At 41.1% G+C, this 26,696-nt stretch overlaps 1 protein-coding gene across 5 annotated transcripts in view; it reads left to right on the top strand.

Moving 5' to 3' along the window:
• gpat2 (glycerol-3-phosphate acyltransferase 2, mitochondrial) overlaps window positions 1–26,696 on the top strand; it is a 90,932-nt gene that overhangs the window by 34,936 nt on the left and 29,300 nt on the right. For 3 of the 5 annotated variants that reach the window (XM_061767624.1, XM_061767627.1, XM_061767623.1), the window contains exons 3-8: window positions 16,799–16,893; window positions 17,841–17,936; window positions 18,070–18,149; window positions 20,273–20,383; window positions 20,738–20,860; window positions 23,863–23,962. In XM_061767624.1, the coding sequence (XP_061623608.1) occupies window positions 16,831–16,893; window positions 17,841–17,936; window positions 18,070–18,149; window positions 20,273–20,383; window positions 20,738–20,860; window positions 23,863–23,962 (573 nt within the window). In that variant the 5' untranslated portion in view covers window positions 16,799–16,830. The remainder of the gene's footprint in view (window positions 1–16,798; window positions 16,894–17,840; window positions 17,937–18,069; window positions 18,150–20,272; window positions 20,384–20,737; window positions 20,861–23,862; window positions 23,963–26,696) is intronic. The other 2 variants (XM_061767626.1, XM_061767625.1) reach the window with 1 other exon arrangement.

Raw genomic sequence — 26,696 nt, 5'->3', positions numbered from 1 at the left:
TTTATACGGCACTCAATGAACCTGGACAACCGTGTGCATTTTCACACGTTGGCATGACATCCTGGAATCAGTTAATTTGATGTGTGACATCAATGTTAGCATCTGGTGTGACATAAAATACTTGTTGGACAGTGACTGTTGACACAGCAGGGGGGGATACGTGAGTGGACACACATTGCATATATGGCGTTACCTTGACTGGCGAGTTTAATTTGTTCTATGACCATGGTTTACTCGTACAGTAATCCCTCGTTTATCGCGGGGGTTACATTCCTGATTCATCTCCCCCCCCACAAAAGACAAAATCCTTGAACGTATTGTATAAAAACAAAATAAAGAGAGAGGAAACAAATAACTTGTTTTTTAAAGTATAATTACAATTGTGTGTTATGTGGTGTAGTTCGTCAGTATGCGTTTAAAGGGTTTGGCCTAGTGAGTGACAGGAGTCTGCTGGAGTTCTTGAGTGTTCCCATTTTGTATTTGTGTGTTTGACTGTTTGTCCCATTGAATAAATGGGTGAAAGTGCATCTGCGACTGCCTCTCCTTGTCCAAATGCGATTAAGAAGTTACAGTATCTTAATGGCCCAATTTGTTTTTTACATGCACATTTGAAGCCTGCTTGTAACAAATTTTGGCTAGCAGCACAAAGCAAAAAAAATCAACCAAACGACGGCTTGTAACGCGAAATGAACACTCATAAATCAAGGTACCAGTTCAATACATATTGCATAATTTTACATACAGCTGGTGTCCTGCCTCTGTGACTATTACTTTTTGATACTACCTCAGATTGCAGAACAATTTTGGGTCACCTTCAGCCGCCCAGTCCATGTCGGTGCTTATTATTCGGAACAACAACACAGCACACGATGAAGAAGAAAAAAAGACTTTTAGAGGCATTGTAAGGGGGTATTGTCCTTTTCTCTGTGATATGCAGAGCAAACCGACGATGAGGAAAAAACAACTACCAAAAATGCAGGCAGTAGGAGATAAGGCATGATTGGCAACAGCAAGATGGCAAACATTCTTAAACGATGATATAAGGGGAAGATAGCCTGTCACTGGGGAAACAATGATAGAGGATTAACCAAAGACATGCAATGATGGCACTAGAATGAATGTTCAACATTACATTCATATTACAAAATTAGAAAATGATTTCCAGCTGTCATGAAGAGTAAGTTTGTGGTTACTTGCTACCAATTACGGCCAGAGAACTTCCATAATCGGAAATATGTCAAGGAAGGATGTTTTCATGCTTGTAAGAGGGTTGTACAGTACGTGTACAGTATTGTCATGTTTAAGGGGAACTCAGAGATATTTTCTTTCTGTCTGTGGGTATGTTGCCCTTTACCAAGCATACCGTATCTGAGTGAGTGAGTGAGGTGACAGTTTAACGCCAACAGTGTGCTTGTACTGTCATCAAGTGTGCAAATAAAGACCACAGTCTCCTCCTGTGTTTTACTCTCCGGCACCTCGGAGTGTGAGGATCCTTTAGCCAAAGAGTTGGAGACTATTCCAGCAATGAGCAGCAACTTACATCTACAGTGTGCTCCACACAATGGTTGTTAACACTTCCAATGACATTTAATGTTTTTCCAAAATGTAACCTCATTGGATAAACTAGTACTTCACATATAGAAGCAATGTATTTTATTTTATTTTTTTGCGAGATACACTGCTAGTGTCCGTCGGCGCCTCCCAAATCCAAAGATGCCGTATGTTAAACTTTCATGAGACGTTTAAAGTTTAAATTAATAAAAGGCTAACAGCCACCTATAATGGTGATGTGAGGGGTAAGTGTCAATTAATTATAAAAAAAAAACTTATTGGGTCAACAACATTCTCAGCAATCAATTAATCAATAAATAATCCCTAGTGCCTAGCACACTCTAATGTATTTTAGACAGGACTGGAAGACACGAATATGTCGCAGTTTATTTTGCACAAGAAATAGGAAAACTCTTATCAAATCTTCACATCCCACATCAACATTGTCTCTTGTGAATAAACCCTCAATAGAGAGTAGTGTCATAGTAGTACTGCAGCTCACAGTTCTGAGGACTGGAGTTCAATCCCCGGCCCTGCCTGTGTGGAGTTTGCATGTTCTGTGCATGTGCATGTTTTCTTTCTGTGTTAACCTTGTGTAAATGCCAAGAACTGTAAAGACTGTGATCATTCCTTTTTTGGTTTCTGAGTCAGGAATTATAACTGTGCATCTATCGTGGCTATTACTATTATATGAAAGTGTGTCCTCTTCCATCTTGTCTGACTATTGATTTTTTTTTTCTTGGACTTGAACACGTATATCATATGTTGTCGTTTTTCTGGACTTGGATACATGGTTTATTGTTGTGAAAAAGACCAAGGTCAAGTTGTGTTGTTTCTGCGCTTTTGAGAGACGGAATAAAGCCGAAAAAACGGTCCAATACCTTGTTCCTTTAACCACCTGTCCTTCCAGAAGGAGCAGATGGGTGGGTGGGTGTTGTATTAGTCTTCATAGAGTATTCGCCCTTGTCAAGCCACAGGCTCTTTAATGAGCTCACCTAATGACCCTCGCATGTCTGCCTCTCTCTGAAACGAAGCCACTGGTCCGCTAACTGATTTGAAGAAGAATCACCACCACCTTTATTGTCATGAACATGCATGCACACGAAATTTGTTCTCTGCATTTTACCCATCACAGTGAGAACACAATTGTTAGTGGAGCACACTGGAGCAGGGGCAGCAGTATCGGGGTATCAGTGTCTTGCTCAAGGATACCACAGCCGTGAGTCCGGGGATGTTGGCAGATGGTTCAGTCGGGATCTTGAAGCTAGGCGCCGAGCAGGTGTGGGTATACTTATTGCCCCCCGGCTCGGCGCCTGTACGTTGGGGTTCACCCCGTGGACGAGAGGGTAGCCTCCCTCTGCCTTCGGGTGGGGGGACAAATCCTGACTGTTGTGTGTGCCTATGCACCAAACAGTAGTTCAGAGTACCCTCCCTTTTTGGAGTCCTTGGAGGGGGTGCTGGAGAGCGCTCCCGCTGTGATGGTTTCATTAAAAAAAAGTACAACGTAAATCAATAAATGTGACAGCTAAAGAAACGTATAATTTCCAAGAACCACACACAGAGAAACGATGACATTTAACGTAACAATAAGGATGTTAATTATTTCCCCCAAAAAATCCACATTGCATTGTGGGAATCGTGTGGCTTGACGTCACGTATGCTTGTTTACGTCAGTATTAGGAGCTAGCTTTGTGAGCGATCATGCAAATAGTTACACGGCGGGCTGGCCGTGCGCTCTCTGGGCTTCCTTTATATTACATTCTGGTTTAGTCAGTGTGATCTCAAGAAGCAGTTTTGTACTGTATTTCTTTTTTTATTCACTTTATTTACCAATCGAACAGCTAGCATTTATTTAACATGAAACTACATTATTCTTCGTGTCCTTTTCTTTGCCTCTTTTTGACGTAATATTTTACATAGTGCCCCTAATCCTCTGACTGAGATTCCACAGTTGGATAAAAGTGTACCTTTCTAGCAAGATGACAAATTTGTGTTCCTCTTTATTAAAATTAATGCCTTATGTTTTTGACACTCAGAAAAAAATACCAGGTTTAAACTGAGATCTATTTATATTTGTGTTTGAAATTGCTTCATGAGAAATGATTGTTGACAAGAAAATGCAGGTTCCTGCTATATTCACAATGTGAATGTAATAAATATACTGTTGACGATCTAAAAGAGGAAACCAATTGGTCGTTCATTATTAAGTGAATGTCTCATTTTCTCTTGTGGTTTCATAATTGCTCTTTAACCAAGCAAAAATATATATATATATATTTTATCCTAATACTTGATTATTCTGATAGAATTGTCAGTAGAATAATCGATTACTAATTGCAGCACTACTGGATGCAAATTCTTATTTGTGACAGGTCTCTTCAATGTCTCTTCAGAAATAAAGTGAGAAAAATTAAGTCATAGCGTAGCATTTTCATAAAATAATTGAAAACCTATTTATTAGTTTTGAAGGGGCAATAAACATGAGGGCAAAACCTTGATATTTACTTGAGACTTGTAAAGCAATGACTTTTTCACTCCTCTGACCAAATCAGACAATAAAACCATCCATTTTATAGAAAACTTATCCAGTTCAGGGTCACAGTTGAGGCTGCAAAATATTCTAGCTGAAAGTCAGCGATGTGAACTACAACACTACCGATGGCTCACAATAGATTCCCAGCTACTTCTAGTCCTTTCCGTGTAACCCTATTCCGGGTTCACCACAGTGAATCATCCTCTTCCATCGCTCCCTGGTCTCTGCTTCTTCTGTTGTAAGTGCTATCTGCAAGTCTTTCCTCACCATATCCATTAATTTCCTCTTCAGTCTTTCACTTTGCCGCCTACCTGGCTCCATTTTCAGCATCTTTTGGCTGATATATTCACTGTCCTTCCTCTACACAGGTCCAAACTAGGCATTGTTTGGCTACCAGTTTTAGGGTATACAGAGGTTTCAAGTCACAGATTTCAAAACCGCTGAAACTTTCCATTAGCAGTATGAGCTGTTTTTCATAGGGGGCTTTTGAGACTTTTTCGGATACTGTGGCTTGGTTGAAGGATATGCAAAAATATGCTTATAAAGAGTGGCTGCTAGAGGAGGCCATACTTCCGATATGGTGTAAAATTTACGAGAGCCCTACCCATCACTCTTCGACAAATTCACGGTAACAGTAATATATTATTATACCGCTGTCTTGAAGTGAACGTTTGCAACCAGCTACGAGAGTTAGCGTCTCTACAATTAGTGAAATAAGCACTACTATAGACTTGCTACCGAGGCTGATAACTTGGTTAACTAGTAGGGCTATGCAAGAATTGGTGGTGAGTCGGTGACTCAAATTAGTATTCGAGTCCGCCAAATTAAAAAAAAAAATAAAAAATGCTAAATCAGAATTTTGGGATTTTAATCACAACGACTCAAAGAATAATATACTACTTACTTTATTCTGATGAGCTGCAATGTTGCCACGCCACATTTACTCCAAAAAATGAAAACATTATTTATAAATATTTAACTCCACTGTGGGACAGTAAAACTCTTTCGGCATAAAAGGGGAAACAGATCCTCCTTTTTGCTTGACCTAACAACCGAACAGGACAACAACAAAAAAATATTTTTAGCCTTTGTTTATACCTGATGCCATTTGGACTATCCATCCATCCATTTTCTGAGCCGCTTCTCCTCACTAGGGTCGCGGGCGTGCTGGAGCCTATCCCAGCTGTCATCGGGCAGGAGGCGGGGTACACCCTGAACTGGTTGCCATTTGGACTAGCTGTACATAATTTCTGCGCATGTATGCAATGTAGCTCCACTGAGATCTCCGTGTAATTTAAAAAAAAGAAGAAGAAAAGAGATCTCTGTGGTAGGAGGCATCTGTTAGCCCATCCCAGCTCCGAGGACCTCCACAGATATTCATGGAAGTGCCACAACTGAAGCCAAAAAGAAGCCATCGCCAAGATGGCAACCACAGCAGAATGAAGGGGAGAAAGTTTATCCACAGGACAGCATGAAAGATGACGACAGCCAGCTAGGTAGCCATCAGTCTGGCTAGAAAGGCGGCACGTGGTCGAAGGCAGCGATGATTCACGGCACCGACAACCGTAAAACAGACCCATGCTTCAACCTTTGGCCAACGTACGACGAAGGATCCTGGTTAAAGTAAGGCATTTCAAATTAAGAAGTAATACCTTTCCGGAGGGAGTCACGGCAACTAAAGCATGCCAGCCAAAACACACCCTTGAGAGCAACAGTTATTTGAACACAAATAGTGTAGCAACACATAGGCAAAACAGTTCTCACAGGCATGTATCTTAACTCTGCATAGAACAACTAACATGACTGCAGTTTACTAAATCAGTTGTTAAAATGCGTCTTTGTGTGTGTCTCTGTATTTTTCTTCCCCTTGGTGGCCAAGGGACACACACCAGAAGGAGCACAATCTGGGGCTGGAACAGATTAATGGGATTTCTATTACTTTCAGTGGGCAAAGATGATTTGAGATACGAGTGTGTGTTTTGTTACGAGCGTGGTCACGGAAAGAATTAAACTCATAAATCAAGGCATCACGGTACTTGAACTCCACTAACTTCTCCACCGCTACTCCTTTTAACCTTACCATTCCACTGACCTCCCTTTAATTTACTCCCTCTACTCCAGCTCTAAAAAGTCAAACAGTCTCAATCACGAAATATGTAAATTAGGAATCAAATATGTCTTAATCTGCTTTGTAATGAATTTGGAGCACCTATTTGATTATCAGACAATCAACCAGTGTGAGGATGTTCACATCACCTGTGTGCATTCCCCCCCCCCCAATTAATTTTCTTAAGTAGATCAAATTTTCTTCCTACTATTTCGAATGTATCCTGTCTGTGTCACGATGTGATGGTATTAATTTTAACTGGACCCAGAAGCAGGTGGAGGCTGAAGAAGTTAGTGGAGAATGGTTTATTCTGAAGTGAGTCGGAGGTGGATCTTTGAGGCGTACTGGCGGGTTGTCGAGCAAGAAAGCGTTCGGCAGGCGGTGGCGTGGTGGAAGAGGTCAGCAAGGCGGGGAACACGTGAGGAGCACTGAGGACAAGGAAGAACATGGTGGTCATAAATATTGCGAGGACTGGCGTAGCTTACGTGTTGTACCACTGGTGAACGTTAATACTCTAAGAGCACAGGTTGAGACAGGCTTGAGTAGTGACACATGGTACCTCGGATGAATCTTTAGAGATTGCGGAAGTTTTAGTTGAACTGACGTGGGATTGATGAATTTAGTGATCGGGAGTGGACCAATAAAGCGCAGAGTGAGTTTGCAGAATTCTGTCTGGAGTGGGAGGTCACGGGAGGAAAGCCAAACAGTCTGACCCACCTTGTACTCAGGCGTAGGGGAGCGACGAAGGTCAGCGAGCCGTTTATTTCTCTCCGTGGACCAAGTTAAGGCCGCCCTTCCAAATGGACTGGACCGTCTTTAGGTGATCCCTTACTGCGGGAACCACCACCGCATGCTCCTGTTCCCTAAATAATGGAGGTTGGAACCTGTAGCAGGCTATGAACAGAGACATACCAGTGGCGGAGCTGGTGAGGTAGTTGTGGGCGTATTCCATCCATGGGAGGAATGAGCTCCAGAAGGTGGGGTTGCATGCGGCAACGCAGCGAAGAGCCGACTCCAGGGACTGATTTGCCCCCTCCGTCTGGCCGTTGGTCTGTGGATGATATCCGAAAGACAAGCTGGCTGCTGCGCCCGCCGCTTTACAGAACTCCTTTCAAACAAGGGAGGAGAACTGAGGACCTCGGTGCCGGTGATTCCGGGGTGACAGGTGAGTTTTGAACTGTGGACCCCCTGGAGAACGTCAGAACGTGCCGAGTCGGGTACAACAGCCGGTTATGAGGTCCAGGCTTGGGATCCGGTTGGGTCTCTTGAGCATGTTTCACAATCTGCTCGATTTCCCAGGTGCCTGCCCCAACGAAGCAGAAGGAAGAGAGCATGGTTTGTGTTCTGCAGGGCTGGAAGTGGGGTGAGTACATGCGAGACAGGGTGTCAGGTTTGCCGTTGCGCGAACCAGGACGGAAGGAGAGGCTAAAGTTAAATCGGCTCAGGAAGAGGGACCAGCAAGCTTGTCGGGAGTTAAGGCGTTTGGGGGAACGGAGGTAGGCAAGGTTCTTGTGATCAGTCTAGATGACAGTGAAGCAGTCCCCTCTAGCCAGTGCCTCCACTCCTCCAATGCCCAGATGATGGCCAGCAGCTCTCGGTTGCCAATGTCATAGTTCCGTTTGGCAGGGAATAGATGATGGGTAAAGAAAGCACAGGGATTATGTTTTTGGGAAGAGGGGTCCTGCTGCGAGAGAACTGCCCCCGCCCCAGTGTCCGAAGCGTCAACCTCCACCACGAACTAGAGGGAGGGGTCGGGGTGTGGTAGGATGGCAGCACTGGTGAACAGGGTCTTAAACTGGTGGAAGGCTTGGGATGCAGCCGGGGCCCACTGAAATGGAGAGCTGGTGGAGGTAAGGCTAGTGAGAGGAATTGCAACTTTACTATAATTGCGGATGAAGCGGCGGTAGAAATTGGCGAATCCCAGGAAACGTAGTTCTTTGCAGGTGGTGGGAGTGGGCCAGTTAACGACCGCTTGGATCTTGGCAGGGTCTGGTTGCAATTGTCCTTTGGCAATGATATAGCCCAGGAAGTGTACGGAGGAGACGTGGAATTCACTTTTTTCTGGTTTGACATACAGGCGGTTCTCAAGGAGGCGCTGGAAGACTAGGCGGACATGATTGCGGTGTTCTTCCAGGGAGTGGGAGAAAATGAGGATGTCATCTAAGTAAACAAAAACAAACCGGTTCAACATATCGCGGAGGACGTCATTAATGAAGGTTTGGAACACAGCGGGGGCGTTGGCTAATCCGAACGGCATGACCAGGTATTCGAAGTGTCCTAGGGGTGTATTGAAAGCAGTTTTCCATTCATCCCCCTCTCTGATACGGATGAGATGGTAGGCATTGAGCAAGTCAAATTTGTCGAATATCTGGGCGTCACAGAGGGGTTCAAATGAGGGGTCAATGAAGGGTAGTGGAGATTTGTTTTTAACAGTGATGTCATTGAGTCCACGGTAATCGATGCAGGGGGCGGAGAGTGGTATCTCTCTTCTTCTATACTGGAGAAGAAGTAGGCCGAATGAGTACAGCAGCTAGAGAGTCATGGATATAGTCCTCCATAGCCTTTTTCTCCAGGCGGGAAAGGTTGAAGAAACGGCTGGAGGGAAGACGGGCTCCCGGCAGAAGATTGATTGCGCAGTCATAAGGGCGGTGGGGAGGTAGTGAAATGGCCAGGTCCTTACTGAAAACAGGGGGGAGATCATGATATTCTTCAGGCACCCGGGAGAGGTCGACTGGTGTGGCAGGTGGTTGAGGGTTGATGGAAGGCAGCATGGCAGAAAGCAGGCAGTGCGAATGGCAGTGAGGGCTCCACCCGGTGATAGATAGCTGAATCCAGTCTATGGTGGGGTTATGCTTCTTGAGCCAGGGAATTCCGAGGGCTGATTGGTTCTTAGGGGAAGGGATAGTCCTCATGGTGATTTACAGAGATTAACAGGGTAAACGGAATTGTTTGGTGGGTGACGGGAGATGACTTGTTCATCCAGGGATGTGACTTTCTTTGGTTTGAGAGGGAGTTGGAGCTGACGTGCCAATCCTTCGTGAATGAAATTATCATCTGCGCCGGAGTCATATAACAGGTGTGTTGTGAACGGGACCAAGAATACATGCGGGAACGGTCATATGGGAGAGAGAGCTTGGGTAAGTGGTAGTTTGTCTCACCACGGCGCTCTCGGGTTATGGTGAGAGCTGGGGTTGCATGCGGCAACGCATGCAACCCCAGAGCTGACGGTCTTTGGTCTCAAGGGGCATGTGGAAATGAAATGGCCTGATTTTCCGGAATAAATACACAGTCGCTGGGTAAAACGGAGCTGACATTCCTGGGGTTCTAATCTCGTGTTACCAAGTTGCATGGGCTCATCTGGTGCAGTGGGGGGTGATGAAGAGGCGGTCGGAGGTTCAGGAGACTGATGAGGTGCTGACAGCGCAGTGCGCACGGAGGAAATAATTTTACGTGCTCTAACCCCCCTCTCTCATGCTCTTTCCCGTAACCGGTTGTCAAGGTGGATGGATAGTGAAATGAGATCTTCGAGTGTGCAGGGCTCGTCCCGGTCAGTGAGCTTGTCCTACAGCTGCTCCGAAAGCCCGTTTAGAAAAATACTCCTTAGCGCGGCGTCATCCCACCCGCATTCACCTGCGAGTGATTCCATGGTCTCTTGGAGAGCTTTATACTGTCTTCCTATATGGGCGCCTTGGAGGGTGAGTGCTTGTCTAAGCGCCTCCGGGTTTGCTGTGTCCATAGAGGCCAGAGTATTCTGTCACGATGCGATGATATTAAGTATTGTCATGTATGTTGTGATATACAGTAACAGTCCTTTTGCTACTCTCACTACGTTGATTGTCAGGCGGCTGCACCACATTCGCTCCCACCCCCCATTACATCAGCATTGCATTATTTAATAATAATCAATAAAATAAACATATTAGACTCAGACTAGTTGGATGGATAGATTACAGGTGCATCGGAATGCATGTAAAAAATGTTTCTCCCACCAATGGTGTTACACCTGTGGCCATATGTGATGCCTCCATTCACTTTAAGCAGGTTTCCTTTTACAGAGTTGGGTATGACGGTAAAATATGCAAATCAGGAAGGGCTGTAATAATTAATTGATCATTAATTTTGATTGTGTGGAAATGGTTGTTGAAAGAAAATCATACCTGGACCTCATTAAAAACCATGGTAAATGCTGCTTTTAAATAAGTAATGCATTTATGTATAATTGTTTTCCCAACACTGCACCATAGACATTGAAGTGTACAGTAAGCAGTGTGAAGCTTAAGAAAAAGAATAAAGAATTCCTTTTGTGTGAAGAAATCGATGCAGCTGTGCTCCGTGACGCACAGCTACTGATACACTGATTGATTTTCTATACATGATTGTAGGAGTGAGACTGACAGTTGATGCACTTACTGCATAGTTGTGTGCGTATATAGTATTACGATTCCAAGTTACTTTAAGTCCATCACGTTCAATGTCCCAGTGGTGTTATTATTGGTGTCACAATCCTCAGTCCCCAGTGGTTTGATGAAGAAGCCCTTGGGCTGCTTTTAAATAATGCAGTGTATCACTGGATTATTTTGTACAGCTTCATTGCAAGAATTGTAGCAACATTGCATGGCATGTTGTTTGGATGCTTATCTTTTCTAATATTTTAGTATAGATTAGGTTTACCATTGCAATAAATGGCAACAGCGTATTATTTTAAAAATGTAACTGACTGACTTGGCTTTTGAGGAGAGGAATAATATATGCCATTATGTGGCATAATTTGTGCCATTGAGTTTTCATGTACATTATTTTCTTACTCATTGTGATGAGTTTAGCTTCATTTTATACTCTGTTAAAGTAAATTGTTTGCTGGCAGTTTTACACAGGTCTGGCCTTGGAATATAGCTGTCTATTGCTGTTTCCATGTGGTTGTGTTTTTCCTCTGGAGTGGATTATATAACCCCATTAGAGCCTTTGTGTGTTCTCTGCCAGTGTAATTTGGAGTTTTATTCCCTTGCTTTTTTGATGCCATACACCCCCCCATCAACCCCTGCACCTGCAAAGCATCACAGATTCCCGCGAACCTCTTTCCCGCGATTTTGCTCCCGGTGGAGTTGATAATGAATGTGGGAACTTCAGCCAGGAGAAATGGAGCATCTCCCCATGGGGGTGAGCTAGGGTTTCAATTAGCTAAGTAAAGGGGCAGAGGGGGATCAACGGTGTAAGGTACAAAGACATAAAGTATTCCTTTAAATCTAATAAGAGAGTTTTAACTGATGGATGATAACCACCAAGAGATTTGTTAGGAGAGATCATGGGTGGCATTCGTCCTGTAATTATTTTGATGATATTTGGCAACAGATATTTAAAAAAATAATAATAATAATTATACCTGGATTATTTTGTTATACAGTAGGAAAAAAATGCATTTGTGCTCATGATCTGGAGAGATCAAGCTTTGTAATGTATCACATAAGCACAGAGGCAAGACACTTTGTCATTGTATGATCTCAGAGTTCCTCTCTGTTAACTTTTAATGTCATAAACCATCTAAAATATGTTTATTTAAAAAAATATATATCTTCAGTTTGTGTTAAGAAATATCAGTAGTCATTTGGACTAACACAATTGCTTCCATGGAACAAGTAAAGGTTTTTAGGTCACAGTTGATTATTTGGCTAAATTTCAACTGCAAAATAAATAAATGATCAAATAATCAATCTGGAGTCTCTCTTTATTCTGAACTTCTGTTTCATTGCCAGTGACATATTGAACGGAATAATGTTGCCAAGAAAAGTTCCATATCTGACATCATCATGTTTTCAGGTCACAAACTAGTTGAGCTGCGATTGGCTGGCGACCAGTTCAGGGTGTATCTGCCTCTCACCCGGAGTTAATAGGCTTCAGCACCTCCGTGGCCCTAGTGAGGATAAGCGGTGTGGAAAATGGATGGATGGATGGAAACTAGTTGAGACTAAATCGTTAGTGCCTCTGCTGGTTGCAGCCTATTAGTAACCTCCATTTTGCCTCAGTTGCTTCAAGAGATGCTGAAACAACAACCAGTTCCTCAAAAGCAACAATGTGCTTAATGATCAATTATAAAGTGGCTGGAGGCAGTGGTTAATTGACTAATTGAGTATTGTGCCCATTCCTAATTAGAAGGGTTGCAGTGGTGCTTACGCCCAAATTCGGCGCTGCAAAATAGGTGTGTATTGAATACGACTGTTATTAACGAACCACCCCACTTCGCTTTCTTGTATATTGGGCAGTGACAAAAAATCAAATAACTCTGCTAACTCGACTTCATAACTACGTCAACACAAATTTTCGCCTCTAAGCTCCGCCCGGACCACAAAAAAAAAAAAAAGAAAAAAACATGAAAAAAATGGATCCGCCCAGAACCATGGTAGCACCGCCGGGACCCATTTTTCACACGGACATTTATTGCAGATGAACGCAGTGTTGGGCCAGTGACAAACTTTGCCAAAAACGACAAAGGAGCATCTGTAAGTAATTTTTAAGACACTGTTAGATGTGTAATGTACATATAACATAAGTCAAAGTGATCCTAAAGCTATAATCCACAGCTATTATTTTGTTTAAAAAAAAAAAAAGTAATATTCTCCCAAGCCACTACAAGAGCAGATGACAGAATCCTAATTAAGCCTATCAGCTTCTGACACATTTTGCTATATTTTTTTATATTTAGTGACTATCCTATACATTCCCACGCTGGATCGCTTGGTGGCGTTCTAAAATGACGGTGCGGAAATTACGTATTTTACCTATGAAAGGGAAGGTCCATATAGGAAGAGCCTCGACAAGCATTTAGCCTACGTCAATCGACGAAGGCTTTGTTGTAATGCTAAATTCCAGTGTTAGCGGGGCACTAGAAATTGTGGATTATAGCTTTAATGGTAGTTAGCGTATTTTTACCTAAAATGGTAACCGGTAGCGCGCTAATGCTAATTGCAATTGCTGACCGTTTAGCATCTAGCATTTTGCGGTCTCAAATTTTGTACACTAAACATACCATTCACTCAGTACTAACATATGCAATAAGGTTTGAAGTCCATCCTCATAAATGAGAATAAAAGGCAAGTTAGTAGTAAAAAAAAATTTTTTTTGGGTAATGGTGGGTACGGTTGGGCATCGAGAATCAAGAACTGATTGGACATTAGTCCCGGTTCTCACGCAACCGTTCAAATTAAAAACTTTAGGTTTCCAGTTCCGATGCCTACAGTTCGCCCTCCACGAAGAAGTGGTGAAAACCAACGAAGAACCGGCGAAAACCAACGAAGAAGAATCCGCACGAAGACGTGCTTGTGCCCAACGGTGGCGGCGGCGAACAAAAGACTTTGTTAAAATGAATGACCAGTCGCCTCAGTGCAACACTTGGAATAAGATTATATTGTGCAAAGGAGGCTTTCACGATGTGTAGCATCTGACGCGCTCCGAGCCTCAGCCTACACCGCGCGGAGCTTCAGTGAAGTCAACTCTCAGTCAACTGGGTGAGTGAAACAATAAAATATGTCTATGCCAACATTGAGATAGCTAACAAGGTAAACGCTTGCTTGCACTTTTGCACTGATGGTTTGTACTGTTTATTTTAGTGTGCGAAAAGCTTAACATGGGGCTATAACTTCACCGGCGCAACTTTTCATCACAATGAATTGGGACAAAATTCACATAAACGTCTCACAGTATCACAAACACTAACCTTGAGCCTCATCGGTGGGTAGGGAAAGGAGTCAGCGTTCTATAGCATTTGGTTCTATCCATTAAAAAAACAAAATTTTTAAATCACCGGTGCCATGTGAAGTTACTTTTCGTGACAAAATGCTGAGTTCCGGTGGGTACACTTCAAAATAAAAGGCTAAGTGCTTAAAACAGGAAGTTAAGTTAAAACCTGCACATATAAACCATTTGACGTGATGGAACAGTCCCAAATAACTATTTTAACAATGCTACATTTAACTTTTCGCTGAAACATTAATTAATGAATATTAAGTCAATTGGGTTAGTTCCACACACATCGCCTTTTAGTTCATAGGTTTGATATCGATACTGGTTATAAAGAACCTCGAGTCAAATGTTCATTTTAGTCTATGCTGCGGGCTGCTAAGAAAATGGATGGTCATAATTTGGACACCCTTTATTTAAAACATGTAAACCTTTTTGACCCAGCCCCTAAAAGAATCAGAATCGAGAATCGTTTGGAACCAGAATCGAAATAAGGAACAGATATCTGAACGGGAATCGCTCAAATTGTGGGAGAGGGGTGATTGTTATTAAATTTTTCGAACAATAATCAAGAGGAGAATCGATTCTAAAAAAGATTCAATAGTGACACCCCTACTTGTTTTTTAATGTGCACTCTAGAGTTTAGTAAAGAAGAACACCAAAGTACTGTGTTTTGCCAAGGACATGGTGTCTGCTATCTCTAAAAAAAAAATCCTGGAGATCACTAATGAGCACCCAACTGTGAAATCTGTCATTATAGACACAGGGGCCCTGGATGTTGTCAAGCACCAATCAGAGGTACTGAAGCGAGATTTCATTGATCTCCTAACAAAAGTGCAATGTTTGGATGCTGAGATTTTCATAAGTGGACAGCTCCCACTGGTACAATTTGGAGATGAACGTTTCACAAGGCCCAGTCAATCAAAGAAATGTGTACTGCACTATCCGTGAGTTTGATTGACAATTTCTGCATTATTTTTGGGAGCGCAGACATCTTTACAAGGCAAACGGTTTCTGTCTAAATAGGCAAGGGGTTAAGTTATTGGCTGCCAACATTTTTTACTGTGTACGCCATTCAGCGGCCCGAAAAGAAAACATTGGCCTTGTTGACACAGCTGAAGGACAAAAAGATGCAGTTGTTCTCAAACAATCGGAGGAACAAGAGGTAAGGCGACATGGGCCGCAGATGGATTCATCAGCACATCCAAACAATCGGAATGATGAGGAATGAGATGAGCCAGCACTTCGATTCTCCCACACCCCTCCCTGCCCCAATGGAGCAAAGCCCAACACAAAACTCACTCTCTACTTGTCTAAATACCCTGTTAGGTGTGACGGACAGGATGGAGACTATTGTCAATATTGGAATCCGGCGCACACCACGGCAAGATCTTCCTCCCCTGCCCCCTCGCCTGAAACCACCGTCCACTAAGATGCGAAGGGCCCGTCCTCTACCCATGAAGAATCAATCTTCTCTGCGAATCTGACTATCTGCGGGGTCTTTTCCAGAATAAGTCTAACCCCTATGGAGGTCAGGCATGTTTCATCCCTGTAATTACAAGGGACACAAAATTGGTCAAAGAAATATGGCACAAAAAAGTAGAACTACAAAGTTAGTGAAGATAAAATGTGAATCTATCAAACCATTGTCTCCAGTTATCTCTGCGGGACGAGCTCTTTTCAATATCAGGTCACTGGGTAATAAATCAATATTGATTAATGACATCATTACAACCTATAATCTGGACTTTTTGTTACTAAATGAAACATGGTTAACAGAAAGTAGCTGTAATACCATTTAAAATGAAGCAACACCAGCAAATTTAAATTTTATGAACAAGTGTCGACTCGGGAAAAAGGCGGTGGTATTGCTGTTATTTTTAAGTCATTATTTCAGTGTAAAGAAATTATACTGGGTGATTTTAGCTCTTTTGAAAATCTGTTTTTTAGTTAAAGGTGACCCAAAGGTTATTGTTTTAATAATTTATAGGCCTCCAAGATACAATAGAAAATGTATGGAGGACTTTTCAGAACTGCTGTCAGTTATTTGTACTGACTACAACTATTTTGTCATAACGGGAGACATTCATGGTGACAATAGCACTGAAAAAACAAATCTAAAGAAATCTCTGCTATACCAGACACATTTGACCTCTCTCAACATATTAAGAGTCCAACCCACGCTCAAGGTCACATCTTAGACCTGGTCATCTCTAAGGATGTTGAAATTCTATCAATTGACATTAAGGATATGGCTATTTGTGACCATTTTTGTGTATTCCTTGAATGACAGATTCTTCTAAAAGTTCCGACAACCTATATTAAGAAAAGGTACATAAATGAGAGTACCGCCACAAGGTTTATGCAGAGCATAGCTGTGCCGCAAATGGTGAATGCTGAGACAGTTGATGAACTTTTGGATAATTTCAGCCAGAAAATCTCAAATGTCATCAATGCTGTTGCTCCTATTAAAACTAAGAAAATCTTGAGGTGACCTAGAACACCGTGGAGGAGCACAATGATGGTAAAGACCTCTAAATCAAAATGTAGGAAAGCAGAACGTAAGTGGAGAAAAACTAAACTCCAAATTGACTATGACCTCTACAGACAAAGTCTTTGTAATTTTAACCAAGGGCTAGATAACAACACTTCTGAAATCATCAGTAAGAAATTCAACAATCCTCACACTGTTTGCTGTGGTTGACAAGGTCACAACCCCCCCGAATCAGAAAGCTCCAGAACTCCTAACAGCAGATTAATGCAATGAATTTGCTTATTTCAGTGAAAAAATACAATCCATCTGACGTGTGTGTGTGTGTGTGTTGAATAAAATGCTTTCAAATACCCATCTTTTCTCCCAATCTTTGCCTTGGCAGATCGCTGCATTGAAGGCTGTATTGAAGTCCCCATGGTGCAGCATTTGAATGGCGGGATAACCAGAGATGTGGTGGGTCCACAGAAAAGATCTGCTGTAAGACCACCACATGCATGACTCACTCCCATTGTTATCTTATCCACAGGCATTAATTTCCTAATCATTGTTCTTGACAATCACAAAGAAACAGATGTGGGCCCATCTGTTTCTTCTTGTGCACTCTATTTCCTATTTAGGGATAAACAAAATATTCACCAATAAATTGATCCAAGCATGCCACTAGTGATGTCATTAGAGTAGTATTTCATTCAATCTTATTTCTTCTCTATGTACTATAACATGTATGGGGAGGCTCGCAAGAGCATTTGCCATGCAATCCTAAAAAAAAAAATTAAACCCCAAAGGAATGATTATAAAAATTCCAACAATATTTAACCCACAAATGCTCAGGATACATAGTAATAAGCATTTGTTCGCTCATTGAACCATAAATTTAGTATGGTCCTCAGAGGACTTGATAAAACTCCTTAGAGTTTCCCATTCCTGTATTATAGTGTCTTGGCAAGACACTTATTCAGTGCACTTGTTTTCTCAGATCATTATCATTGATCGAAGTCATTGATTTCAGGAGATTCATTAGTCTGTTACATCTAAACTGGATCAGTCTGAATTCTAAATCATGCATCATGTCATTGCACTTACCGGTACTCCTTGTTCTTGGGCAGTACTGTATCCATTGTCATTCTGAAACTTTTGGTTGCTTCTCTAAATTTAATCACTCTAAGCCATATAAAAAAAGACCTCAGAAGCACATTTTAATAATTGTGTATTGACTAAACCTTATACTATCTTTCGCTATTATCATTTGTACGTTTATATTACTGTTAATGCTATCGCATTATTTTACAGCGAAGTTTATACAAAATTTTTGAAGTAGACATTTGATTGCTGCTTATGTTACTAAATTGTAATATCTGTTTAATTGTATTTTATCTGCTACAATTATTTTTGTGTTTGTATAATTTTATTTTCTTATCCTTTAGTTGTCATGGTCATTAAAGATGACTCCTGTGCCTGTGCTCGGCAAGTTCCGACCAATTGTGGGTCAGTGCTGCCAACAGTGCACTCCAGACAGTCTAGTAAGTGCGTAATTCACAAGCAAATCATTCAAATGAAAATCTTAAATGCACTTTTAATGTACTTTCTGATGGTATTTTAATATCGTGGGCAAATCTTTACACCCAAGTCAAATTTATCCTTTATCTTTTTCAGTCACGCCATTATAAGAACTTTGGACAAAGCCCCTCTCTTGGCTTCCACAACATTCTCTGTGTCGATGAGACTCACACTAGGTAATGTTAATATTCTACAAAGGAGTATTTGTGCCGCAGTGATTTAAAAATAAAAATAAAAGAATTTCAAATAAGTCAAAATATTGCTTGAATGTTTAAAACTTCAAAGTCCCAATAAAGTGAAAATTAATAGCTTCTAAATTTGACAAACCAAACAGAGAAGAGTGTTAACAACCTCGCCAAATTGAATGATGATGAATGATTGAAAAAAATCAAGTATATTAAATGGGGCTTCAAAATTGTGAAAAATCAATCTGTTCTCTCTGCTCTCACAAGCTGTCGGTGTGTCCGCTGAATGCGCCGAAATAATGCCCGGCTCAACTGTCAATCAAATACCTCTACTATGACCTGGAAAAATGGATGCTACTTCATCTCACATATTTTTTATGCCTACGCACAACTTACATGTTTAAGCCATCAAAATATAACCGCTTAAAGCTTCCGGTGGCACAATGAGGTGTTCTAAGCAACAACAAGAGAGTGAGAATGAGGCGCTCGAAGCACCCACACCAGCACAAAGTCCCTGTCCACACGCTGACTAAGTCAAGTCTGACTTTTTTTTTTTAACCAATAATAATAATGATGATAAGGCATTTTATTTTGGACGCCTTTCATGTCCCTCAAAACCACTTTACAGGATTAAAAGACTAATATAAAATTAACATTCATGCAAATCAGTCGCCTTTCGGCGAAATTCCCCGTTTTGAACTCAAAATAGGCCATTTACGTGAATCGTATAGATCCCATGAGTTTTTCCTGGAAGGGGGGTCGCCGTCGCTGACATCATAGGCTGTTTCATACTCCTTGAATGCTGGCAGCTCGATCCGATCCACACATCCACAATGCACACACATTTAATTTCTGAATATTATTCCGCGGCGGACTAATATGTGAGCGCATCGGCCTGAGGTTCCGCCAGTGCGCTCGGGACCTGCTTTGGACAAGTCACAGGAGTTGACGAGACGAGAAAAAACACTTCCGCCGCTTCTGCTGTTAAGAAGTAACGATACTTTTACTCCGTTACAATGATCTAAATGTTGCTCGCTACTTTTATTTATCAATTATTGCTTATGTATCAACTATTTTTTTTCTGGTTAGAGCGTCAGCCTCACAGTTCTGAGGAACCGGGTTCAATCCCCGGCCCCGCCTGTGTGGAGTTTGCATGTTCTCCCCGTGCCTGCGTGGGTTTTCTCCGGGCACTCCGGTTTCCTCCCACATCCCAAAAACATGCATTAATTGGAGACTCTAAATTGCCCGGAGGCATGAGGAGAAGCAGCTCAGAAAATGGATGGATGGATAATCTCTGCGTGGGCCTGGGGAAATCCCCCCCCCCCCCCCCCCCATATAATGTTTTTTTTTTGGTCACCTTTATCATGCATTTTTTGTTTGCATGACTGAATTAAGAAATACAAAAATGAGCAATAAAATACATCCATCAATCCATTTTCTTGACCGTTTAGCCTCACTAGGGTCGCGGGCATGCTGGAGCCTATCCCAGCTATCTTCGGGCCAGAGGCGGGGTACACCCTGAATTGGTCGCCAGCCAATCGCAGGGCACATATAAAGAAACAACCATTCGCACTCACATTCACACCTACTGGCAATTTAGAGTCTTCATTAACCTACCATGCATGTTTTTGGGATGTGTGAGGAAACCGGAGTACCTGGAGAAAACCCACGCAGGCACAGGTAGAACATGCTAACTCCACACAGTTGGGGCCGGGATTTAAACCGTGGCCCTCAGAACTGTGAGGTAGATGTGCTAACCAGTCGTCCATCGTGCTGCCGCAATAAAATACAGCAAAGTGAAAAACAATTTAACACTCTATCTCCACAATGGAAAACTGCATAGTTCTCGATCTTTGCACATTTTCAGCAATTATCTTCAAACGTGGAATGTATAATGTATTTTAAAACAAATCTCAGAATTCACTTTAGAGCGTCATCTCATGCTAACCACTAGTGTTACCCTGCATGGGAATTTACTCATTACAATTATGACTTAATTAATTTTGACTTGTTTCTCTTTTCTGTGTGGCCCCTGTTCAAGTATTTCTATCAAGATATTTGATTTAACCCGCATATATTGTGCTCTCCCCCCCCCCCCCCCAATTCTGTTGTAGGTACAGAGGCTGGCTAGTGCGGAGGATATGCTGCATGCTGTTTGTGAGTGGGTGCAAGGTTTATCCGAGTCCTGTTAACACCCGACAGGAGAGGGCCTGTGAGAGCAACAGGTACCAGAGACGGAGGAGTAAAGGAGAGTAAATAAATGATAGGGGTAGATAAAGAAAATGAAATGGGATCCTGCATTTCTGAGGAGAGAAAAGACAAAAGGGGAGCAGATAAGCCACATAAACAATGATACAGAGGAGGGCATGCATCACCTGGAGAGGGAATGGGCAGAAACTGCTTAACAAGGGACAGACATCATACTTTTCTCTTTTATTGTCTCTTCGTCAATATAATTGAGTTGAGCATATTTCTAACCCCTTCACTCAAGGTTATTGTCGTCCTACTGGGAGTGTTTTAGGATGAAAGAAGTCTATTTAGAGCTTGTTTAACTGAGCTGCCGTGTGATTGTCTTTCAGGGTGAGGGAGGTTCTTGCGGCAGACCCGAAAGCGCCTGAGGGGGGTGACAGCCAAGGGCAGCTCAAAACCATCTCATCATTTTCCCCCATAATTAATACCTGCATCTCCCCAGTTTTTTTAAGGTGTGTTTTTAATCATGTAAATTAGGCTTTACACGATCAGGATTTTTGGCACCGATCAGCGAGTTTAAAAAAACAATAACCGATCACAGATCCGATCACAAGATAGAGGAATGTGTCTATTTAAATGACTAGTTCATTTACTGTATATACTTGTGTACTTAATTGCTCAAAAAATTATATTTACAATAAATAATGTATCTTTGTTCCTCTATTTATGCCAGTGAGGCATAGTGACAGACAGAACAAATGAATGGTCTTCTATTAAATGGCTGGAAGTAAATACAGTAATTAATATATCCACTTTTTGTGACATTTTTGTTTCTTGGTGTGCCGTGAGATTTTTCAATTGTAAAATATGTTCCTTGGCTCCATAAATGTTGGAAATCACTGCTCTAGTCAGATCGTGTATTCTAATCAGTCAGGTCAAACCGACATTACATGACAGAAATCATGGGTGCTAACTTACTGTAATTAAATTACTTTATTTTTAATTAAATGACTTCACCCACACCGAAACTTTAGAGCATGATTCGACAGAACGGTGGCATGTTTACGTCCAACTGTTCGTGCTACCACTCGCTTGCTAGGCTACATAACGTTTTTGTTGCCTGCTTGCGAGCAGTATTGTATTAAAAGTACGGGAACATACCTCAAGCAAGCCTTAAACGAACGTCCTCTCCTGTCCTGAGCACCGGTGACCACCAACACACGTTTTTCCCCATTTTGTCCTCATAATATAGTCGGCACGATCCACTCTTGTTTATGCCAGTGAGGCATAGTGACAGACAGAGCAAATGAATGGTCTTCAATTAGATGGCAGGAAGTACATACAGTAATTAATTTATCCAGTTTTTGTGACATTTTTGTTTGTGGGTGCGCCGTGAGATTTTTCAATTGTAAAATATATTCCTTGGCTCCATAAAGGTTGGAAACCACTGCTCTAGTCAGGTCATGTATTCTAATCAGTCAGGTCAAACCAACATTACAACATGAAGGAAATAATGGGTGCTAACTTACTGTAATTAAATTACTTTATTGTAATTAAATTACTTCACCCACAAAGAAACTTTAGAGCATGATTCGACAGAACAGCAGCATGTTTACGCACAACCCTTAGTGCTAGCACTAGCTTGCTAGGCTACATAACGTTTTGTTGCCTGCTTGCGAGCCGTATCGTATTAAAAGTACGGGAACATACCTCAAGCAAGCCTTAAACGAATGTCCTCTCCTGAACACCGGTGACCACCAACACACGTTTTTGCCCATTGTGTTCTAATAATACAGTCGGGGCGATCCACTCTTGTTGTCATCGCCACGGTAACGAGTGTATCCGGTCGCATTTGAGTTGACAAGATAAAGCCCAATGATCTTAAAAAACGGGAATGCGGTGGTATCGGAATACAAGATTTTATTGCGGTAGTCTGACATAGTGCAATCTTGAAAGAGCAAATTTGTCTTGTAGTCTGATCCAGGCATTACATGTTGCCTGCTCAGACATGTTGTCCGTTCCACACTGCCGACATGTTTTTTTAAATAACTTTATTGGCCGTCAGATATTTACAGGACTACCCCAAAAGACACGCGACAAAGCTAAAAATAAACTCTCCTTTGGATTCAAATATACTGTGCACGATGGCGACACGGAGTAAATGTCTTTTGCGGAGGATAGGATCGGCGAATTATGACATTAAAGCCGATCAGCATAAAATGCTAATTATCGGCCGATACCGATAAGGCTGATAAAATTGGTGTAAAGTCTAATGTAAATACTAGGAAATTTTATATTTGAGACTGGCAGAATGCAGCTTGTTCAAATAGAGTGGAACCTTGGTTTTTGTGATTAATCTGTCCTAGAAAGTTAGACTAAAACAGATTCATAAACATTTCAAAGTAATATTTTTCATAGGAAATCCATTTAATTTGTTCCAGACACCCAAAAATATTAATAAAAAAAAGATTTTGTAGAGAACAACTGTAGCTTTACATAATCATGGAACATTTAACTTATACCTTTATTGAATACTTGATGATACAGTAAGGAGGGGAGAGAGGGGAGTTATTTCTTTAATTCTACAGTGTTTCTCGTCTTTTTCATCAAATGGCTGGCACTCGGAACTTTCTGGTGTATTGTGTAAAAAGCGTTCAACAGACGGCAAAGCGTATTCCAGAATGCAATGTTTTATTAACGACTCAAGGCAATAACAAGCCTCCTGGTCTGCTCAGCAACATCGGCGCAACGTTCTGTCAAAAGTCAGACTTTTAAAATAAAAGCACACCAATATAATAGCAGTTTCACCACACTTAGTTAGTAATCGCACTCAAAATCTTATGTGCTTGTTGGAGTGTCACTGTTAAATCAGCCACCATGTGGCTAGAGAAAACTTTGTGAAACTATTATTATACTATGTGCTTTTATTTTGAAAGGATGCCTTTTTGACAAAATGGTTCACACAAATGTTGCCTTTATATAACCCTTTATACACATCTTAAGAAATGCTCAAAAAAGAATGGCCAAGTCACATTTTATTTATTGATTTATTTTTGTATGAAGACAGAGGGAATATATGAAAACTGAGAAAGGGATTTACACGAAAAAATTGTTGAAAACCGAATCATATGAAAATTAGGGCAATGTAAACCGAGGTTCCACTGTTTAAACCTCATTTGTTAGTTTTCAATCATTTCGTATTACCAGCAGACAATCCTGTACTATGGTTAAATGTTACTTTGCAAGCATTGTTATTGTCTATATGGAAATTATATCAAGTATGAAAGAAAAGACTCAAAGTTAAAATGGAAAATACATTTACAGTATTATCAAGCAGTTTCCCAAATTGCACTGCACTGTGTATGTGACTACTTGCAGGACTTCACTGCCTTTCTTGTTTGTCCATTATTGGTTTTCATGCGTCATCCCACTCTGCTCATCGACAGCCATTAATTTTCATTTTTATCTTCTTTCTTGTGTCTGTCTGCATCGCTGCCACTCTGCTCGTGACTAGATGTGTGGGTTGGGCGGTGATGAAGATGTTTGACTCTGTTTTTGGCAGTATTCAAGTGAACCTCAACCATTTTGTGGCTTTGCACAGAGCCTCAGAAGAGGTACACACTCCATCACACACACACACACACACACACGTTATTTCCAAATGATTAAAAGTGCATTAGGCTGCACATGCTTGGTATCAAACCATGAGTGTTTGGACTCACTCCCTTACGCCTATGACTGAAATCAGGCTATGGTCAACCATCAAATCTAATGAGACTTTGAGAGGTTTGCTTCATTCATCCATTAAAGTAAGTAAAACAATGTAGTCTGGATTGGGTCAGATGTCTCTGAATTTATAGATGGGCATGAATGAATTAGTGAACTATGTACATCTTCTGCTTAAATCATATGAGTTTAAAATTAGTACTATCTTGGTATGTACTGTCAACTGGTCATTTTCTGGGGTCACTGTACTATTTTTTGCTTATCTAGCTTTTAGAGACAGTTTTTCAAGTGGGAACGGTGGGGTTTGACCTAAACAATTATTTATGTTTCCAAACATTATTTTCTATGAATTTGAGAAAAGGTTTTGGAATCTCTGTTTTTCCACATAAGTCCATCCATTTTGGATACCACTGAGAGTGAGCTGGAGTCTATCCTCTCTCTCTCTCTCTCATGTACATATACACACACACACACACACAAAAGACAGCGGCTGAAGTAAGTATTTAACACGTCACCATTTTTCTCATTAAATATATTTCCAAAGGTGCTATTGTCCTGAAAATTTCACCAGATGTTGGTGAAATAAAGCAATTAAAACTAATTGAAAGTTTCTTTGGGAGTATGTTTTGGATCATTATCCTGCTGAAATGTCCACTGAAATGTCCTGCTGAAATGTCATTTCGTTTTCATCATCCTCGTAGATGGCAGCAGATTTTTGTCAAGAATGTCTCGGTACATTTGCTCATTCATCCTTCAATAATGTGAAGTTTACTAGTACCATTTTCTGGAAAGCAGCCCCACACCATCAAGTACCTGCCTCCGAACTTCACTGTTGGTATGATGTTTTTAGGGTGATGTGCAGTGCGATTTCTCCTTCAGATGTGGTGTGCATTATGGCATCCAAACAGTTCAATTTTGCTCTCTTCCGACCAGACTATATTCTCAGAGTATATAAGTGGCCTGTCCAAATGTTGTTCGGCAAACTTTAAACGAGCTTTGACATGCTTTTTTTTTTTTTTTAAGCAATGCGGTCTTGCGTAGTAAACGTGCATACAGGCCATGGCGGCGGATTACATTACTCACCGTTTTCCTTGTGACAACAGTACCTTCTAATTCCAGGTCTTTTTGAAGCTCTCGACAGGTGGTCCTTGGCTCTTTGACAACTCTTCTGATTATTCTTTGTACTCCTCTTTCAGAAATCTTGCGAGGAGCACCTGATCGAGGCAAATTTATGGTGGTGTGATTGGCTTTCCAGTTACGTATATCTTGGCCCCAACCGTGCTCACTGGAACATTCAGAAGCTTAGATATGCGCCTGTAACCAGTGGCATCATTATGTTTTGCAACAATTAGTTTGCGATGTTCTTGAAACAGCGCTCTGCTCTTACCCATCATGAACTGTGTCTTGACTCACACCTTGTCAATGAGACCTTTTTGTAGGCAATCAATTAGGACTGTAGTATCTTATATTCATTTGCACTGACAAGGGGGTGGATTGCTGTTTGATTATTGATAGAGTTTAGGTGTCTTTCCATGCCTGTTTGCACTGCCCTTTCTTCATGTGTTCAATACATTTTCCCTTTGTCATTTCACATTTTTACACAATTTAATTTCTGAGTTTATTTTTTTCAAATGTCTTTGTATGTATGGATTACTTGGGTTGTTCCCAACATCTGGTGAAATTTTCAGGTCAATAGCACCTTTGGAAGTATATTTAGTGAGAAAAATGGTGACGTGCTAAATACTTATTTCAGCCGCTGTGTGTGTGTGTATGTACAAAAATGTCTAAAATTATCTTTTCACAAAAATTTTTTTAATGAATAAATGCTATGTAACAACAAGGATGTCTGACATTATGGTGATCTTGAGGTCACAGTCTAGTTGATACTAAATCAATAGAGCCAATCTAATTAATCAATCGATCCACACAACTATAGATTCTTAACAATCAACCAATCAATCAGCTAATGGACTATTGTGCAAATCCCTGTTCTCAAGCGTATGATAACATTTTCTTTGGAAGTCTTTGGAATATTTTTACACTCGTGCTTTTCTCTTATGGCACTTTCATCTGTCATCCCTCACCTTCAATATTAACTTCTGTAAAAAGTATATTTTTCAATACAGGTCAGTACACATCACAAGTATGTATTCTTTTCTTTCTGCGTAAGGTGAGTGGTTTGTATCTACGGTTAAAGAAAATAGGCATTCAGAATCTAGTTTTGTCACCACTCTTATCCCTTCAGTAAGAGGAAAATAGAAAATTAAATGAAGAATACAAATGAATTGAATTAGCGAATCATTTTAACACACTTAGGAATAACAACAGAGGAGCTGTCAGCTAGAAGTACAGACGGCAAATTAACTGAACTGAGACACCAAAGTGTGAGCTGCATAATCAGTACCCTTTTAGTCAGTCCAGTTCGTGCTACACTGGAAAAAAAGTATTTTGAATTTACTTAATTCAAACATGTACTGTACTAAAATGTTTTAAACTAACATTTATTATCGAGGAAAAGATACTGTTCATCAGTTTAACACATTTGAATCATGTACAACAGAAAATAAAGTACTTGTTTTTTCAGAGTGCCCCTCTTCTAGTCAAAAGAAGTTATAAAAGTGT

The sequence above is a fragment of the Phyllopteryx taeniolatus genome, chromosome 3 (genome assembly GCF_024500385.1).
Source record: "Phyllopteryx taeniolatus isolate TA_2022b chromosome 3, UOR_Ptae_1.2, whole genome shotgun sequence".
NCBI classification, from domain to species: Eukaryota; Metazoa; Chordata; class Actinopteri; order Syngnathiformes; family Syngnathidae; genus Phyllopteryx; species Phyllopteryx taeniolatus.
The sequence above is the reverse complement of the archived record's forward strand: the minus strand, read 5'-3'. Positions and strand labels throughout refer to the sequence as shown.